This window comes from Poeciliopsis prolifica, unplaced genomic scaffold (assembly GCF_027474105.1).
Source record: "Poeciliopsis prolifica strain line A6 unplaced genomic scaffold, Auburn_PproV2 SCAFFOLD045, whole genome shotgun sequence".
Taxonomy (NCBI): Eukaryota; Metazoa; Chordata; class Actinopteri; order Cyprinodontiformes; family Poeciliidae; genus Poeciliopsis; species Poeciliopsis prolifica.
Window position 1 is genome coordinate 2,927,501 of NW_026562420.1, and position 21,091 is coordinate 2,948,591.

At 40.2% G+C, this 21,091-nt stretch overlaps 2 protein-coding genes across 3 annotated transcripts; both read left to right on the plus strand.

The window, feature by feature from the left end:
• The first annotated feature begins 1,105 nt into the window (after window positions 1-1,105).
• Window positions 1,106-5,618, plus strand: sfrp2 (secreted frizzled-related protein 2). Its single transcript, XM_055056366.1, has 3 exons — window positions 1,106-1,699; window positions 1,916-1,996; window positions 4,069-5,618. Exons 1-3 carry the CDS (start codon window positions 1,198-1,200, stop codon window positions 4,371-4,373), a joined length of 888 nt encoding a protein of 295 aa, XP_054912341.1. The 5' UTR covers window positions 1,106-1,197; the 3' UTR covers window positions 4,374-5,618.
• Window positions 5,619-8,647: 3,029 nt separating this feature from the next.
• tnip2 (TNFAIP3 interacting protein 2) lies at window positions 8,648-13,715 on the plus strand. Of its 2 annotated transcripts, none has more exons than XM_055056370.1 (6): window positions 8,648-9,375; window positions 10,712-11,005; window positions 11,096-11,185; window positions 11,287-11,550; window positions 11,646-11,762; window positions 12,621-13,715. In XM_055056370.1, the coding sequence occupies exons 1-6, from the start codon at window positions 9,055-9,057 to the stop codon at window positions 12,933-12,935; spliced, it is 1,401 nt and encodes a 466-aa protein (XP_054912345.1). In that variant the 5' UTR covers window positions 8,648-9,054; the 3' UTR covers window positions 12,936-13,715. The 2 variants fall into 2 exon arrangements, with proteins under 2 accessions (XP_054912345.1, XP_054912346.1); XM_055056371.1 differs by having other exon boundaries at window positions 12,624-13,715.
• Window positions 13,716-21,091: the final 7,376 nt, after the last annotated feature.

Sequence of the window (21,091 nt, forward strand, 5' to 3'; positions counted from 1 at the left end):
GGGGGGGCGGGGGTTAATTTCATCAGTTATTATTGCAGGAAAAACAATTTTTCTTTCACTGTAGACGTGATTTCTGCATGTAATTATTCTGTGGCAGCAGCAGGCGTCTGAACACACACACACACACACACACACACACACAATATATATATATATATATAATATATATATATATATATATATATATATATATATATATATATATATATATATATATATATTATATATAAAAACAATTTTTCTTTCACTGTAGACGTGATTTCTGCATGTAATTATTCTGTGGCAGCAGCAGGCGTCTGAACACACACACACACACACACACACACACACACACACACACACATATATATATATATATATATATATATATATTATACACACACACACTTTTTATGGAAAAGCAACATTATACACAGTGCAACAATTCACAAGAGGCAAGAAGAAGATTCAGGTGAGCTGACCCTTTCTGGAAGGAATCCCACATGTCCGATGTTAAAACATCTGAAGCCTGAGAGGAAACGCTGCAGTGTAACGCAGTTCATGGGGTCTCAGAGGAGCCAGAGCTGAAGAGGCAGAGGTGAGAGGCAGATTGGGTTACACCCCTGGGTGTGCTGAGTGGAGGTCTGCTTCTCACACCAGGGTAAGCCATATTTCACCATGTGTTATGAACCTGCAGACCTGCCCAAAGGACTTCTCCACTGCTAATGACGGAAAATTAACGCTCCACTGAACTGAGCTAAATGCCCCCACTGACATTCCCAAATTATTTACAGCAAAGACCAGCAAGCCAAAGGATCACTCAGGGTGTATTTCTGCTGATTGGGGTGTAATGAGGAAAACCAGTCAGACAGATTTTGTTATGATTCCATAAGAGGTGGGAGGCTGGAAATGAAAGGGAAACTGTCAAGAAAACGGCCGGTGATAAAACACTGAGGCACAATTAGACGTCATTACGTCTCAGCAGTGCCAGAGGAGCTACAGCCCGGCCTTTTCCTGCCTGAGAAGACAAATCTGTCTGCAAAGTTCGCTTGACATCAGGAAACCAGTTTTGTTGAGCAGAAAAGGGGCCTTTGGAGCAGAGACTCCTCCCAGACATGTCTGGAAGAAAAGCTCCAGTGAGCAGCAGCAGTTGGTCACTGACAGACGCTCCATCCTCACAGCAGCCTGCAGCCTGAACAATCCAACACCAGACGCAGAATGAGAGCCTTGATTTCAGTTGTGACCGTTTTGTGGGGGGTGGTAATAGCCTCCACCGGCGCCATCCACGGACTGTACAACTTCGGCCAGCACGATTTATTCCAGAAAAAGAACAGCTGCAAGCAAATCCCTGAAAATCTCCTGCTTTGCAATGACATAGAGTACACGAAGATGCGCCTCCCGAACCTGCTGGGACACGAAACCATGAATGAGGTGCTGCAGCAAGCTTCGTCCTGGACGCCCCTGGTGCAGAAGCAGTGTCACCCCGACACCAGGAAGTTCCTCTGCTCGCTCTTCGCTCCCGTCTGCCTGGACGACCTGGACGAGGCCATACAGCCCTGCAGGTCGCTGTGCGAGAGCGTCAAGCACGGATGCGGGCCCGTCATGCTGGCGTTCGGGTACCCGTGGCCGGAGATGCTGGACTGCAACCGCTTCCCGCCCGACAACGACCTGTGCATTCCGCCTGCAAGCATTGAGAACGTCGTGCCTGTCACCAGAGAGGGTAGAGATCTGCAAAACTCTCAGTTGAAGCGTTTGTGTTCAATGCAATGTCTTGTGCGTATTTTAGTGCGTGCATTTATATGCACGCACTAAAATGTTTGCATCTCAGCCTGCGTCTAATCTCCACCACATTGTTATAAATGTAAGTGCATGAGTACAATTTTATGTTCAGTTATGGGAAACTGAGCAGTGTTCGTCGTTTCCAATTCTCTCTCAGTGCCCAGGGTGTGTGATGCTTGCAAAGAAACGGAAGAAAATGGCAACGAAATCGTTGACAGTCTGTGCAAGAATGATTTTGGTAAGTGCTCCAGCTTTACTATTCCCGAGGGTGAACTGCAGAGGCCCCAAGAGGTCATCAGAGGTGGTTCCAAGAAATTCAAGGCAGAATTAGAGTAACCTAAACTGCTGAATGTGAGTCACTTTCGGGAAACTCTTCAACGGTGTACATTTGACCCAGATGTCTCATGCACTTTTTATGGGGTTTAAGTTTCTCAGATGGCTTTACGTCTTGGTGTTTTGAAGAGAGAGCTGGTCTTCCATCACACACAACAAGGGAAACGGTCAAAATTATACCTAATATAGAAAAGACGTGTTTTAAATCCAAAGGTTTTCCCGCAAGCACTCCCTTTGTGAAATAGGATCCTGGTTTTGGGCTCTTGTTAACTTTTTTTGTGTGTGTATTTCTGATTAGAGCACAAACCTGATTATACATCAAAGTTACTTTGCTGTGTTAAATTCAGCAGTTTGCTTTGAAAAGATGTTTCAATCAATATTTTTTCCTTTTCTTTAAGAGCTGTCTGTTCTGGTCTCAGTAATGTTTTTTTTTGTTTGTTTTATTTTATTTATTTTCTAAGGACTGGAATGTATGAAAGACTTTCTAAAAATGTGTTGAAGTTTCTGTTAAAGAGCCTGACGTAGTAGTAAGGAAATGTTTGACTTTATGACAAAATCTTTCTATTTATTGATATGTTCAATAAGTAGAAAAAGAAAATCACAGAGCCTGTAACTGCTGCATAGTTGCTACTTTGTTGCAGGGGGCACAGAAATTGTCAGGTCTTGCAGATTTTTATTGCAGCATTTTATTCTCATTACAGTTCTGATTCTACAGCATTATAAAAACACATACCATCTTACAGGTTTCTTCTGTTTTTTTTGTTTTTGTTTGTTTTGTTTTGTTTTTTTTTCATCATGTGCAAAGGTTTCAGATCCACAATATTGTATTGATATTGGACAAAATCAACCCAAGTCAATATTATTTAAAAAAAATCACTTTTCAAACAATTATTATTATTTTTATTTTGTTGGTTGGTTTTTCTTTTAGTTAATTTAGCCATATTTGAAAAACGTTTTTCCTCCTAAACTTTACACCTGGTTGTGCCACTGTCGGCAGCGACTGCCATTGAACATTGAAGGTCCTCCCACAGCATCTTAATAAAATGTAAATCCACACCTGATTGTATTTTCTCCGTCCTTCGGAGGTGGACTTGCTGCATAGTGGGATGGAATCCAAGCTCACAAATTGAAGGCCAAATCTTCTCCTTAAGGAAGTTCTGGCAGGAGGCAGAATTCCTGATTCCAACAACAATTACAGCAGCAAAGGAGTAATAGACCATCACATTACTACTATTATGTTCGACTGGAGGTCTGCTCTTTTGATAAGTTACACTTTTGTGTCATCAGTCCACAGAATATTTTCCCTAAAACCTAAAGAATCATCAAGATGTTACTGTTCTGATTATTTAGGAAAATATGAGGCTTTTTTGTTCTCTTTGGTCAGATGTGGTTTACAACTCAGATCTCTCCCATGGATGTTCTGTTTGCTCAGCGTCTTTCTGACGAACACCGACTCTAACTCAGACAGATGAAGCCTGCAGTACGTTGAATGTTGGGCGTTTGTGGGGAAATGGCTCTATCTGATTTGCAGCAGTCTAAAGATGTGCTTGCAACCCTTTTCCAGACTAATAGATGGATATGACTTTGCTTCCCATTTGGTTTTGAATTTCTCTGATTCAAAACCAAATGTTATCCTGGTTCATGTTGTCAGGCAGGTTCTGTTCTAGAGGTCAGACAGTTATCAGAACTGGTCTGATCTGGTCTTGCTTGTTTATTTCAGCCAGAATGCTTAATCACAGTTTAACCAAGATTTAAAAACTCGAGCTTTTGTATTTTCATTGACATATGAATAGATTTTTTTCCCTTAAAAACAAAATCACCCTTTTAAAACTGTTTTTTGTATATTGTCTGACTAGTTGTACGTTAACAGCATCTGATATGATGTGACGTGTCAGAAAAAAGCAGAGACAGAATAAAAGTGCTGAATGCTGATTTTATTTCTAATTCTCTTTTCTTTCCCTCCACATCCATCTCCAGTTATGAAGATCAAAGTCAAGGAGATCTCCTACATTAATGGTGACACCAAAATAGTACCGGAGACCAAGACCAAGACCATTTACACGATGAACGGCGTGACGGAGCGTGACCTGCGGAGGACAGTGCTGTGGCTGAAGGATGGGATGCGGTGTATCTGTGAGGAGATGAACGACATCAACGGCCCCTACCTGGTAATGGGCCAGAAGATGGACAGCCATCTGGTCATCACCTCCCTGAAGCGCTGGCAGAGAGGACAGCCCGAGTTTAAGAGGATTTCCCGCAGCCTTCGTAAGATGCAGTGTTAGGAAAGAAAGGAGGCTCCAGATTTTAGGTTAAATTTAGTTTAGCTTTTTCTGTTAAGCTGAGATGTTTTTTGGTTTGTTCTCGAGAACAGATTGCTCCGAGGTCTCAGACACTACATATCCCAGATTCTTCCACTATTGTTTTTTTTATTATTATTTTTATTTTATTGAAGATAAATCATATTTTTATTGTGCTTTAATCCAATTAAATATATATAGGATACAAGTTGTGGGAGGTCCTCACGTTTATGAAATGTACTCCATTAATGAACAATTGTTTTATTCATCTTTAGTTCACTGTAAATTGAACTTGGCCCCCTAGTGGACATTTGGGGAATACCATGTCTTTTTATAAAAATGAGTTTTTCCTTCACCTCCCAGTAGTCCATGTAAATAACATTCAGATTGTATTTAAGGTGGAGCAGAACACCATCACATGCAAACTATATGGGCCATTGACTCTAACGTTAAAAACTACCAAATTATGAGCAGATGGAATGCAGCTACATTTTTAATCCTGCTCTTCTGTTCTAAAGCTCCACAAGTACTTTTTAGTGATTGTGACTTAACATCAAAATAAAAACAGCTTTGAGGTGAGAAATGAATTAAAAAAGAAAAAGGATGAAAATATTATTTCTACATGTTTGTCCAGCTTTTTCAGATGTATTTTTAGCCTTTGTGTCAGATACATAAAGACAGATTAATTTTGCATGATGCACATTGAGTCTGATGCTTGTGTGTGTGTGTGTTCATAGATGTTTAGACAGTATTTGTACTTTTAGATATTCCCTGTATTTTCTCAAGTCAATATGAGAGATAGCTGGCTATATTCTCCTGTTCATCCCTATAATATTATTAGTAGACTGTTTTATGTGAGCAACTGCTGTTTTAGCCTCAGATAAAACTTTTTTTTTTTTTACTCTAGCGCTCATTTTCATGCTTGTTTGTTTGTTTGGTTGTTAATATTAGGATCTGCATCTTCAATGATTTTGTTTGTTCCAAGCAAAATCTGGTCATAACCATCAGTGTCTCAATATACAGTAAAGTATGAGTTTATTACCTGTTTAGATTAAACAAGCAATGAGCTTATTGCTTGTTTAATCTAATGTAATAATTTTTAAAGTTTTCTGATGTAAATATACAATATTGCCACGTATGTAGTTTCAGGTGTTCCTCGCTACATGTTTAAAGAGGTCAATTTGTTGCCTATGTGGATGAGTGTTCAGAATAAAGTTTGAATCTTTTTCATTCGTTCGGTCGTCTGTTAGAAATGATCTGGTGTGATTTATAAGTCTTAGTTGAACACTGCCCTCTAGTGGAATGCGGTGGTAACATTTGAAAGTGGCGGTGCGTTGATGTGCAGTGAAAACACCAGAAAGTTCAGCTGCAGCTTGGAAGTTTAAAATGACCCATTTTAATCATCCTGATAATTGTGTGTGTGTGTGTGTGTGTGTGTGTGTGTGTGTGTGTGTGTGTGTGTGTGTGTGTGGTGTGTGTGTGTGTGTGTGTGTGTGTGTGTGTGTGTGTGTGTGTGTGTGTGTGTGCTTGGGAGGGAGGTGGAGTTATTATTACAATTCATTGAGAAATGAATCAACATGAAACTACAGTTAGATGTAATTTTTTTTGGTGAGTTTTTTTTTTTAGATATCAGGAAAGAACACTTTGGGTTCCTTTCAAAGTCTCATATTTTATATTAACTCAGTTTTTCACACCCTTACACAAACTTTTGAGAGCTCCAATTCTATAAATGATGGCACGAATGGATTGAAATTCAGAAACGTGGTAATAGAAAATGTGAAGAAGTTACACACAGCACACACAACCAGTTCAGAGTCCAACACATAAGAGATACTTCCGTGTTGGACATATATATATATATTCATGCTTTCATATGACAGTCATTTGATTTGTGACTCACCTCAGAACAGAAGATGTCAGTCAGTGTCATGGTCTGTATAACCCAGGAATACCTGGGACTCCCCGCTGCCCAGAGGGTCTGATTAACCTCTTGAATGAATGCCAGAAAAGAATTTAACACTCCTACAGTCTAGACAGCAGTTTCACTTTGTTCAGATACATTAATTGTTTTTGTAGTCCACCATCAACCTGAGGGAACCTGAGTTTTTCCCCAATGACTTTCCTACAAACACACATTAGCCTACATATGTTCTTGGAGATTTCTAGCAATGTCATAAAATGTGATAATATTTTCGGTATGAGAACACATAATATTCCCCTCTTCTGTTGCGTTATGCATCTACTCGCACTCAGAATACATAAATGCATATTTTAGATTAGGGTGATGGAACAAAAGGCTCAAAATCTGTGGGATGGTGATGATTTTTGTGTCCTTTGCTGCTGTGCTCGACTCTAACCACAACTCAGACCACACTTTTTTTGTAAAAGAAAAAAAAAGAAAAGTCAAACTTGACCACATGTTTGAAATACCGAAGCAGCCCACAGTGAGTGAAAGTAAACTAAGAGAAGTACTCCATGCTGAATCACATGGAGGTCAGTGGATGATAATGAATTCACTAATAATAACACCTCCCACTCCTACCTTCCTTATTCTATTATTGTTTTCTCTTTGGAAAGTTAAAGTGCTTAGGTTCCTGGATTATTTTACGTAATGCAAAAACCTATTAATATCATCATATTTCAAGACTGGTTTTGAAATGACCTTTTACAGTTAATTTTTCCTTACTTTAGTAAATAAATTAGCATCTGCCTGGTAAAACATTAGACTACAGATGCTTCCCTCTCTTACAGTCCTGAAAAGGTTTGCTCATGTTGTCACGTTACATTTACTACAAAAATGTATTTCAAATAACTGCATAAATGTGACGAGAACTGTAAATAACACCAGGTTACAAAAAATATTTTTTGGAAGTTGTCCTTGTTTTGTCAACTGAATTAAGACAATTTTGCAAAAATGACATCCATTTCTCTCAGTCTATCTATTCCAATTTGATTTAGAGAAATCTGATCTCCTGACTGAATTGATGACATTTTTTAACATTATCAGTTTGTTTCTGTTAACATTTCTCATACATTTTCTAACAGAGTGCATTAATTCAATAAAAGTAAAAAAAAAAAAAAAACTTCCATAAAGATAAACTTGTATTTATGTAAATTATAATAATAAACACTGGTATACATGTGAATTGAACATTACAGCTGTATAAAATTCTCCGACTCTTGTCTGTCCTGATGGACTCTCTCCTGCTGCTCATCACTCATTGATCCCAGGAGTAGACAAACTGAAAAAAAGACTTGAATTTCTTTCCATATGGTTTTCTTTGTACCCCTCCTCCACTAAAGCCAGATTTATGACGTGGACGACTTAGTTTTCCAGGCGACTCTCCCACCTGCGCTGTGGATCTCTGCTTCTCCTCTGAGTTGCCAAGGCCTTCGTGCCCAAATCTGCTGGTTGCTCTTCTGCCTCTGGCTACACAAGAATTTTATTCATGTCTGACTAAAGGGAACTGAATAGATGTTCACACCACGTAACATGTGAGATGAAGGCATTTTTGGGATTATTGTGTCATACAGTAAATTATCTGCTGAAACCCTCAGTGTCATCAGTTCAGAACCCAAAAAGAATAATTTACAGACATTCAGACTTGCTTTTGTTATTTATTCAAATACAATAAAGCATTAAAAATGGAATAAACCTCAAAATTCCCCACTATTCTTTAAATATTACTTAAAGGCTTTTTTTGTTGTTGTTTTTCACATCTTCCATCACACTTTTTTTTTTCTTCTGATCAACTTTGTATTGTTTATGCTTATGTTCAGTCTCTTTAGCAACAACCTTTGTGGCTTGACCCCCTTGTATAGATGATCTCAGAGTCTGTCTGCAGGGCTGCTTTCAAGTCTGCAGCTTCCCCATGCTTATTGACATTTATATTTTGTCTAACTTATGGTCTAATTTAGACAAAATGAACATAGCATATATTTTTGGGGGTTAAAAGGTTAGTGGTATTAGAATATTTAACAGTGGATAACCATAAAATTACTGGAATACTGTAACAACTCCGTGTATCAGAGTATAATACACACTATAACACAGTGTGTTATGGTTCTTCAATGGCTTCATAATAAACAGAAATGCATTCTTGAATGAATGTGTTTTAGCTTAGCCATTTTTACTCAATCACTGATGTGAGTTAACATTTTCAATGACTGAAATGCGCCTGCATAAAGAGAATTTGGTCGTGTCGAGCAAAGACGCCAGAGCTCGAAATTACGACGTCATTGAAGGCAGCATTCGCGTTTCCTTTTCAGCCGCTGCCGAAGGAACCCGAGCGAAAGAAAGTTGAATGTGTTTTTATGAGTTTTTGCAGGTTAACAATTATTGCCGTCAGTCTGAAGGGGCTTCAGTTTACTGCTGTGTCGCCGGGCTGTGGGACTTTGAACGGCGGCCGGCAGCAGGCAGGCAGCAGGCAGGCTGGGCTCCGTTTTGACGACGCTCAAAAAAAGTCCGCGGGGAAGTTCCCCAGGAAATCCCCGTTCGGGGAGATTATTCTCGACACTGATGCGCCAAATCTCCGGTAGAATTTACCTCCTCGGTGCATTTCTAAAAGACACGGGGTGAGAGGCAGAGGCGTCAAATGCTGGATGATTATTATTAAAAGACCTGACGGTGTTGAATCTACTTAAAAAAAAAAAAAAAACGTCCGCCATGGATAGCGCCAGCATCGGCTCCGAGGGAGACGCGCTGCTGAGGGAGAGGACGCGGAGCTACGGCGTCCTGAACACCCTGTATCACGAGACGCGGGGGGAGATGGAGCTCCTCAACAAGCAGCTCTGCCTCAAGGACAATATCATAGCTGACCTGAAGACCAGGCTGGTCAGACATGAGAGGATGTACATGACGTTGGGAGACGATGAGCCCGTGGTCATCGGTCCGTCCAACTCCCTGGTGGAAAGCCTGCTGTCAGAGATCTGCAAGCTGAAGCAGAAGAGAAACGACATGGAGGTGAAAGCAGCCCGACAAGGAGAGGTAAACCTGGAGCCAGAGCTCCGCATGACCCTGAACACATGGAGGACATCCAACCTCTTTTTCAATGTGTTCATTAACTCTATTTATTTCAAGTAATTAAAGACATTTTTCAGAAAAAACAAACAGAGCAGCTGTTAGTATATTATAGGAATGAGGGAGTCTATCTGGCACAATTGAAAAAATAAATAAATACAAAATAATAACAACAAAAAATAAAATGAAATTACAAGGGCGGTGCTAGAATAAACTCGCACCGGGTACAAAATCTTCAAAAACCCAACAGTCCCAACATTTAGATATATGATATAAATATAAGCCAATAAGTTTTAAACTAAACTTCTGGTCTTGTGGGAATTTTTCCTCTTTTTACTATGGCTTAATTTTTCCTGTGGTATGTTTGGAAGAGATCGATCAATACAGTTTTGAGAAGATATACAGATATGATCTTAGAATTATTTCATGAGAACAGACAAAAAAAGATTTTGTACAGTTTTATGGGCAGCTGCGTGTGTTAGGACATATATATATATATATATATATATATATATATATATATATATATATATATATATATATATATATATATATATATCCTATATATATATATATCCTATATATATATATATAGGATTTTTTAAAAAAAAAAATTTCTTTCATTTAACTACAAAAACGTTCAATATGGACATAATTGTTACGTTATTTGATTTTCTTCCTGTTGACTCGATGAGAGCTTCACCAACTCTTTTACTACAATAGTAAAATAGTAACAAGCGCAGTGTGTGTGTGTGTGTGTGTGTGTGTGTGTGTGTGTGTGTTTGTTGACCTCTGGCTGCAGAAACCTTTTTTTTTCTGTCATTTGTGACTATTAAATCATTTCTCGTCATCACACTGATAGTAATTGTAATATTATCAGAAAATCAAGTTTTAAGTCTAGAGCCAAATCCATACATATCTAAAGTGGTGAACAGTCGGGCTGTGTTGGATTCATCCAGTTTATTGCTAAACATTTATATTATTTTATTAAATTCGTTGAAATATTATGACATGCTAGAAACATGCCTTTGTTACAATTTTTTCTGATGGTAGATTATGCCTGTTTTTATAGCATTAGATAACAGATTGAAACATTTTACTTCCCACCAGTTAACAGCTAAACATGGAAACCAGCTCCTCATGTCCCCACTAGGATAAGTGTGTATGATGATGATTATGGATGAATGGATTGAAACATTTTCAAGAAAATATTCAAATCACAAGCAAAATAACTCGCTATAAATAATTGGAATAAACTATTGCAGTGCAGTATTTCTAAAATAATTTGTATCCCTCCTTGTAGGAGATGCAGAGGCTGACTGCACAGATCAGGGAGAAGGAGCTGGAGCTGGAGCGGATCCGGAGTCAGCCGGACCACGAGAAGGACCGGGAGATCCAGAGACTGCGGGCAGCCCTGGAGGAGCGCGACCGGGCTGAGGCCACCCGGAGCGTCCTGTGCTCGTCGCTGGCCGAGGAGGCCGACCAGCTGCGCGGCCAGCTGGGCGCCACCGTCAAGGTGTGCCAGGAGCTGCTGGCCCGGCTGGAGCGGGAGAAGAAGGGAACAGGAGGAGAGGTGGAGGAGCAAAGTGCCAAGGAGGTGTGTGTTCAACTCTCCTTCTGCTGTGTTTATGTTTCAATTTTTTTCTCCTTTTGCTCCAATTTAAGTCTTTCTGTGGCCTTTCTGCAGACACCGGAGCTTTCCGACTTGAATGCTGCTAAATCCAAAATCCGCCAGCTTCAGGAAGAAAACCAGCAGCTGAAGCAGCGCGTGTCTTACGTGAGTTTCGGTCTTGCGTCCCCACATTCGGCCCGAATGGTTACACAACCAACCCGGTGTGGGGTCACAGTTCAAACCGTGTGGTTGTGATCGGCTTGCAGGTGCAGGATCTGAACTCCCAGTGGCAGAAGTACGACTCCAGTAGGGAGGAGTACATCCGGGCGCTGGGTCAGAAGCTGAAGGAGAGCTCCGGGCCAGGCCTGATGCCAGTCATGGACTCCATCCGGTCCGGCATGCTTCACCAGGAGATTTCCAGGCTCAACGCCCTCCTGGAGGAGAAAATCAGGGATTGCTCCAGGCTGGACAGAGAAATGGAGGACATGAGGAGGCAGGGGCAGGAGAGAATCCAGACCCTGGAGCAGCAGGTGGGCTTCCACTCCACCGAGGGATTAAACAACCTGACTCATTCAGTGTTTATCACCTGAAAACAGTGAACATTGATGATGTTTTGCTTTTCCAGGTCCTCATCTACACCGAAGACTTTAAGTCAGAGCGTGCCGACAGAGAACGAGCTCAGGGTCGGATCGCGGACCTGAAGGAGCAGATTTCTCAGTTAAAGCAGCAGCTGCACAAACAGGTGAGGGGGAAACACTTCTATCAGGTGGATGTAGAGCCGGCCCAAGGCAGTAGCAAACCGACCTGTTACTTAGCAACCTAAAACTGACAAAAAGAGCCCAAGAACACAATACGTGCCATCTTTACAGAATTATTCATATTCATGGTGGATTTAGACAGGAAACACATGGATGACGGGCATCTCTGAAAAACATCATTACATGTAGAAAAACATTTAATTATCTTGTTTTTGGTTCATCTTTAAAAGTTCCGTATTGAATGTTAGAAATCCTCAATAATCAAAAGAAAAAAGAATCTTTAAAACCCCTGAATTGTCACAAGGCCCCTGCTGTCCTCATGGACACATTCATCTGGTGGGTTACAGTTAAGGGCTTAAAAACCAGCTATATGTGTCTGGCTGTATTTCTACTTGTCCTTTGAAGAATAGAAATTACTTTTATCACTGTGGGGAAATAACAGCAGCATGTCACATTCACACAAAAAGTGTTGAAAAAATTTAGCAAACAAAAATAACATTTATTATACTTTACCAAGTTATGATATAAAGATAAAGCACAGTTAGTAAATCAGAAATATCGTACTTTAGCTCCGTTCCCAGGTTTTTTCATCAGTTTTTTTCATCACTCCAAAACTTTAATATTACTTCCAGTCAGAAAAAACATGATGGTAAAAATAAACTCAAATCCATCAGGAGTATCAATAATGAACATATTTGTAAATATTGCTCTTAGCTAAATTGTGGTAATTTTGCAGTTGTGGGTTGGTGGTCCTCAGTCACATTCTAGTTTAGTAATCAAAGTAAACTTGGGCCGGTTCTGGGTGGAATGGCCGTTGGTCTGACCGGGTCTGTGCCTCTCAGCAGGGATCCAGCAGAGACAGCCGGGACGTTGTCCCCTTGTGTCGCGTCCACATCGGTCACCGGATCTCCCCGAGGCGAAACAAGGACTCCTCAGAGCCTCTGCTGAGGATGGCCGTCGACCGGCAGCAGCAGCAGACGGCTGCGCCGCCGCTGCCACCACAGCCCGCCGCCACGGGGGCAGCAGCCGCCACGGCAACAAACTGGGGCGAATGCCCAGGCCCGTCGGAGCTGCAGTGTCCGCAGTGTCACGCCAGGTTCAACGACACCGAGGCCGCAGAGTGCATGAAGCATTTCGACGAGTGCGCTCGGCTATGAGAACGGCTGTATGTTGCTGAACATACAGCCAGCACTACAGCGCAGGGAACACAAGCGACTCGGATGTCAGAGCCGCTGACTACAAACCAAACAACTGACTGAAGACTCTTTGCAAACAGTGAACCCAAAGTTCCCCTGCAAGCCTTTCTGTGTCTGCACCCACACCGTCTTCACTGCTCTCCTGTGATAGGAGAAGATGCCAATGCAATATATATATACATGTATGTATAGATATAGATATAGATATGTGATGTATATATAATGTGAAATACCTCATGGTTAAATTACAAACTTGCTGCACTTTCTTTACATTTAACCAAAAGACTTATCGTAGGATTGTACGATTGAGATGATTGATAAGCTTCTTCCTTAGGAATCCCGACACCTAGTGTTTCATGTGGTGCTATTGTAATTATTTTTAATGGTTATTATTATTATTATTTTCTATTGGATTTATATTATTCTTCAACAAAATATATATTTTCAATGGCAGATGTACAATATAAAAGTGTATTGCTATATTGATATTTATTCTCTTTTGTACATCTTACTGGAAGACACCAATCGTTTCAGTGCAATGATCTGTTCTCTCGTTTCCAACCCGGGTCATGATATATTCATATATATTTTTTGCAAACCTTTGGGATCAAATAAGCGTGAACTATTCCGCAGCAAAACAAAACGTATTTGATCAAACAGTTTCTTTGTAAAGATTGCATCCAAGCTGACAACACAGTTGATGTTTTTCAGTATTTTTGTAATAAACCCTGCTGACAGGCACTCATTTTCTTTTTTTGCAAGTTGATTTGTATCATTTGAAATTCTTCTCCATTATTCTGTTGTTTTGTTTCAGTCTTGAGACAGTCTGCAGCTTGAAGCTGGAACCGCAGATCATGGGCTGACCACAAAAGAGTTGGCACCGCTTAATCTAAGTCTGTGTGTTCATCTTTTTTAGCGCGTCACGTGTGCTTGTGTTTGTGCACGGTGGAAACCCCCTTCCCAGTGCTGCCTGAATGGGCACGCTGTGCTGCCATGGCCGAATTCCCAGCTGTTTGTGTCGAAGCGAGCCAAACTCCACATGGCATGGAAGGGGGAATGAGCCGGAGTCACGCCCAAACCTCAACAACTGCCTGCAGATGGGTCGGTGAATAAATCAGACCCTGTGAAGTATCACAAACACGGCAGCAGGCAGGCGCTGCCTTCGGTGAATCAGTTGTCTTGGGTTCAGTGTGCAAAGCACAGGAAGCTGGACATCCCCTGTTTTTAAAAAAGGAAGTAGGCAGTTGCAGAGCGAAGAGAAGACAAAGCCAAACAACGTTTGTGTGTATGAGAGAGCAATCACTTACTGTACCTGCTGATGTCAGCTCAGACAATGGAACATTTTAATCTAGACCAAAATGAAACCAAAGAAGACGAGGAACTGCTGATATGTTTGTGACATAAGGAAGTTATCTGACTGCGGCTGGTGTTTGGTGAGCTTCACACTGACTTCATTTATATCCCTCGAGTCACACTTCAAACAAAACATTTTTATGTGACAGAGCATCACAAATTTGTGCACTTCAACATTTTACAAATCAACATCTCATACCCCTAAATAAAAACCCAAAGCCCTTCTGATGTCTAGCGAGTAAACAGATGAACTGAACCTCAGTGTGAATCCAGCTGCCCTGCAAAGGCCTCACAAGTTGCTGAAGAACAAACAACTTCCGGAAAACCAAAGAACACAGCAGACAGATGCTAATAGTGTTTAAACACCCTTAGATGATCAAACAATATCCCAACTTTGAAGATCTCATGAGGATACAAACCTACCAAGAACCGAGAGGAGGGGCAAGGAGAGCAATGCTGAAAGAAAGAAGCAAGTGAGAGGCCCACTGTGGAGGAGCTGCACAGATCCACAGCTCAGCCGGAAACATCTGCTGAGGCGGCCGTCACTGGTCAAATCTGTCCTTTATGGAGAGACAGAATGAAAGCCAGCGCTAACAATGAGCTCTGAGATGCTATGTTCAGCTTGTCATATATTGGACACAGCAAACATGGAAATAAGAGCTCTGGTCAGACATGGTGGTGGCAGCATCATGGTGTGGGGGATGGGGAAACTGGTCAGCCCTAAGAGACCCAGCAGATTGCTTCGCTTTGCTGACCTGCATCAGTCGCTCCTCCTGGACGAACACGTCGCCCTGGCGTCGTGTCATTGGTTTTACAACAATCCCTCATACCCAGCAGGCGTGTAGCCACATTTTTCAGTCCTTGTTTGGCACGCTTGCGTGTTTTCTGACATAGACGTCACAAACAAGTAGGTCTACCGCCGTGTGAACCCATACACGTGTTGCTTCTGGGCGACAGTAGGTGTGTTATCTGGGGTCAAATCTGCACTCAAGGGTTGTGAAAAATATGACATATTCAAGGTCACATTTGAAACAAAAACCTGTTTATTACGGCACCTGGGAACTCAAAAAGCCACTATGCATTCACTCAATGCAGAACAACTTTTAATGCTGCGTGAACAAGTCAGAATTGTGGAAAAAAAAACAAGGTTTCCATAAGTGTCATAGGAAAAACTCATTACACCACATGATTCAACACAACGACAAGTGACCTTTGGCACACATAACCTGAAGAAGTTTTCTGCCTGATTTAGTCAGTAGCTTAAGATGAAAAAAGCCCCACTTGACTTACAGGATTGCTTTAGTACATTAGGGGTTGTAGGCATTGACTTATACCCTTTTACTTTACTAATCAGACTCCACCATTTGCAACATTGGGCTGTAGAATACAACCCCCACATTGTTAGTGCACTATTTCTGTTAAGGGAGCAGTGCTCTGTGTTTTCCAGACACATGTTATAATTCAATCAAGTAACTATGTACCTTCAGTTGTTAAATGTAAAAATACTGTATATATACTGTATGACTTAAAATAGTTGACAGTGCCTTGAAATTGGGATTCTGTCTCTTTAAGAAACTCCTGCTCTTTCCAACAGGTTGCCTTTAAGAAGTAAACCTGTTACTCCTCTATTAACCCTTTAACAATGTTTTTATCCACATTGCATGAAAAAGTAGATCCTATAACAAACTCAGCACAATTGCCTCAGCAGGCCTTTTACACAGATAGATGGTTGCCATGGAGATTAAAGGTTTTCTCAAATGTCCATGAAATAGCAAAAGCAACACCGCAGGTATGTTTTTGATGAAGGAATAACATTATGACATGATGTAAATCTAAAAAAAGTTGATTTTATGTAATACTGCAGCAGATCGCCTATCAGGCTTGTTTGTTAAAATACATTTGAAATATGGATAACAGGAATTGACATTATGAACGAGAGAAAGAAACAAGGAGCATGAGCTGGTCTGCTTGGAACTCCAGGTTCAGACCAGAAGAAAAGGGTTTTAATAACTTCTAGACAAATTTGGATCATCCAGATCAATGTCGATATTTACAGATAATAGAAAGAGAAACAAATTAAGATAAGTAACACAGAATGATGATAGAAACATCACTTTCACATTGATAATGAATTGTCTTGTGGTTTATTCAGATGCAGCCTTACAAAGATATGTCATCTGGGTCAATTCCTTTAATCAGCCACACTGGAGTGTTTTCATGCATAACGACCTGTTGAAGGCCTCATCACAGCATGTCCATCCAAATCCAGGCCCCTTGAAAAACCTTCAATTCATCTTTTTTGTAGCCATTCAGTGCAAGTCATTCAGTTCCTGAAGCAGCAAATCAGCATCACATTGCAAACCAACATGTTTTATTGTCAGCATGACTGGGATTTTCTCTAAATCCCCATCATGCTGGGGGAATGTTGCTCTCACCAGACTTAAGTTATGGACCTTTCAAGAAAATGTACTTTTGTTTTAGCAGATTATTTTGCCAAACGATTCTGGCATCATCATTGGTTTTTTTGAGGTTTTTTGCTAATATGAGACAAAAGCTTCTCTTCTCTTTGTTCAGAAGTGGTTCTGGCCTTGAACCGCCCCATAGGATACTTTCAGTCATTTTAATGATTTTATTTTTCACCTGTTCTTTCAGTTCCTTACACTTGGGGCGTGAAGTGTTGCTCAGCCAGTCTTGCCCACTTTATGTTGCCAGTTTTGATTGTACCCGACATCACAGCTAATTTAGCATTTTAGCGAGGCTACCAGACAGCATAGGTCTATGCTGGAGAAGTGATACTGAGAGTAGAGTTTCTATAATCCAAAGCAGTTCTGGGAAAATATCTCACAAACTTTTGACATTGAATATTTTTGTCTTATTAAATAAGGTTTGAGAACATTAAGTGGAGCTTTATGTGATTTCAAGATGACCTCACATTATCCAATCCTTACAGTGAGTCTTACAATGGTATCACATGTGAAGTCAATAATTAACAACGAAGGGGAAATACTGGAGGTTAAAAGATTTCCAATTCTTTGATTTCACTAATAAGACTTTATCTTATGTACCCACAGAAACACTGCTTCCATATTTGGCTTTTAAAGGGCAGTTTGAAAATGTTTTCTGAAAGCAATCCACACACACACACCCACACACACACACACACACACCGACACACACACACACACACACACACACACACACACACACACACACACACACCCACACACAGACAGACACACACACACACACACACACACACACAGACAGACACACACACACAGGAGCTGACATACAAAAAAAAAAAAAAAAAGCCACGAGGTCTCTGTTGGGGATTCTCCCCCCGCCAGCTCCCTCCTACGCGTTACAACAGGGTCTAAAAGTGACTGAACTTCCACACAAGTGCTCAACCCACCCATCTCAGAGTGGAAAGAAATAGGTCACAAGTCCCCACCTGAGTCTCTGGGAACTTTTCTAAGAAACAAAGATTTTTCTTTGAATAAAAAAGAAAGGTTACAGCAGAGGATCAGTTCCTGTCAGAAACTGGTTTTGAAAGCACCGGGATGCGACTGACGGTAGCTGCCGTACACCCAGACAGGAAAAAACTTTAGCCTAACACTTATCCAGGCAAACACAGAATGGATGGATACAACCATTAATCTTAAGGGAATCCTAAAAGAATGGGAATTTCCCTCCATTGGGTGGAAATTCCCAAAACAGCATACATGTTTATTCAAACTAAATGGATTGCTGTGGTCATGAGGAGATCATTTTGATTCAATGTTTATTGATTGACTCAGTGGGTATTAATGCAAATTGCTTCTTTTCATTTTTTCTTGGTAGGAAGTCAACGGTTTAAGCTATCAGCCACCTAAAGGCAGATTTTAGCCTAAGAAGAAGAAGGGAATTCCCTCGTTGGAAATGTACTCCATCCTGAGATGCTCCAGGCACTTTTGGAATGAAAAGAACAACATTCTTATTTCAAACTAAAAAGCGTCTCTCATTCCTTTAAATTATCCAACAGAGACAAGAATCCCCCCCACTCACTGTCAGGCCGATCTGTGGAGCACATGTTTGCTTTTTACACATCCATTTGGGAAACTTTTGAAGGAATTTCTTGGTTCCAGGAAGTCTAACTTTTATTTTTAATAGCATCAACTCAGAATGCCCATCTGCAGATGAAAACAAATCTGTTCCATTATCACATTTTATTTAGATCACGTCCTACGTTTGTGTCTCATACAATTTTTCGGGGTGTTTTTGACTTGCCTACATTTGCGTAGATTTGCCTAAATGTGGTAGATCCGCCTAAATGTGGTAGATCCAAAATTACATCAGCACTGACTGAGAGCAAGCTCAAACTACAAACAGTCAGACTGTCATTCATACCTGAAATGATTTATGAGTCATATCTGGTAGCTCTGGCAAGTACAATATAAAAAAATAAAAAAAACCTAGCATCTTCTCCTGTATGAGATTTTACCACAATACTCATCGGGTTGGAACTCATAATGAAATCCTACCGTTTGAATAAGCAGTAGCTCTCAGTACAAGTTAAGAGGAAGCAGAGATGAACCCAACCTTACCTCACTTCCTCTTCCTTGTTAGTCATTTGGGCTTTTCATAAGAAAGCATGAAAATGCTTCAGCTTTAGAGCCAAATGCACTTGATGTAGAAATCTAAAGGCATTTGGGGGCAGAGGGGAGATTTCTGCAGAGGGGAGATTTCTGCATCCTTAATTTCATCCCTTAATCCAGAGTTTTACACAACAAACATCAAAAGAGTTCCTTAATTTTTCAAAACCAATTAGCTTTATCTCATCACAGCACCATTCAACAGGAAAGATGGGACTTGTGGTGTTCTGGGGAAGAAAAGAAGGAAATTTCTTTGAATTAAAATCAATTAATCAAGTGTATAGTTTCACTACTTGCCTTCCAGTCAATATCACTAACCAAAAATAGAGGAACAGGGTTAAATCCACGATTCAATACCTGTCCCAAATGTCATCTGGAGTTAAGTGATAAACAGATAGATGTGTAAAACCCTTCAGTCATCGAAAACAGCAGCTTTTTTATTTGACGTACTTTGCAACTGAAACTTAAGTCTTGGGATCTACTTGACTCAGTTGCAAAGCCCCTCTTCATTGATTATGACTGTTAATTGGAGGATTTCCCATAAGGAACAGATACATGAATGTGTGACTCACCCTGCAACTCCACTTAGCCGCAGACGTGCAGAGGAGCAACAATTGGTAAAAAATTCCTGCCATTGTGCCGGCAGTAATGACAATTCAAGCCCTTGAATAAACAATGGTGACATTGTGGTTTTTGCCAGAAATCAACTTGTCAGTATATTGTGTATGGGATGTGCATATATGTGATGGACAGCAGCACCAAGCTCCAGCCTCTTCAACAGTTGTAATTACAGTTAGAGAACAAATGCATTTAACTGAATCCAAATGTATCTCTAATGAGTAAAATTAGTAAATAATGTCTCATCTAAAAAACTTGAATATGCATTCCATTACAGGACATTCATCAAAGGTATTCAGCAAAATCTTTTATGAAATACGCATGTCTGTGTTAATGTTTTTTTTTTTAAATATAGTTTTAAAAGTGGAAGTGGAAAAACATCAACAGAAGTCCAACCAAAAAACATCTGTGTGGAATATAAATGTGCTTAAGTTACTGAACTGACGTACAAAAAGCTCAGAACCTTTTAATAATATTCTAATTTATTAAATAAGATTTGTTGGGGATTTCTAACTTCATTAGTTCCAATGACTGCTTGAAACCAATGGAAATTCCAAATATTCTTCATGATGGAAAAGAAAGAAAACACAATAATGATGCTTTAGTCGGGCTAAAACGTTAGGAGACAAACCTGGGTTCATTTATGTTTCCTTCCCCTTGTTCACACTCACACCTGTATGTTCAGGAAAAGCCACAATTAGCTGTTAAGCCAGGAAAACTGGAGACAAAAATTCCTCCAACTTGCAAAACTCACTTACCTTCAGTTCTGGTTACTTTACTTTTTTGTGCAATCTTTTGACACAAGACTCTATTTTTCCATCTTAGAAGATTATCAAGCAAACCCATTTTGTTTTGTACATGTTGAATAAAAGGTTACATAAAAGCACTGTAACTCAACCGTCATTTTCACTTATTTCTGTTTAAGATCATCCAATGCTAGTACTGCTGAACAGCTGGCTGAAACAGAACGTTAAGAGGCAAATCCCTTATTTAGGAAGAAACTAGAGCAAATGTTATCTGTAATCCTGTTTTACAAAGGGACAGAAAGAAAAATCATTTTAGATCAAAACGTGCTTTTGTTTTGTCTGTCCTCCTTTTACACACAAAGGCAGACAGAAACATGACTTTACAAAGGGGAACAAGAGAAGACACATCAACTCAAGTCTGTCACTCATTTTTCAATGAAACCAACTCTAGAAGTGCAGCACAGCTAGCTTTAGGAGGAAATTAGAAGAGTGGTTATTTGTAACTGAAATTAACCATTGCTTTAGAAGTTTTGGAATTATTGGTTCCATTGTTTTTGACATGTAGCAACCACATAGTGTAATGATTATGTTCAGTAGTTTTCTCTAGAGGTGTTGCTTAAATATTAGCTGAAAAGAAAGTTTCATCCAGCCATGAGTCACATTATTGCCAGGGTTACAGGAAGCTGTGGATTGATTTCAACAAATGAACCTCTTCCTCTTTATGCCTTAGTATAAAATGTGCATGTTCTTTGACATTTGTTTTACTGGG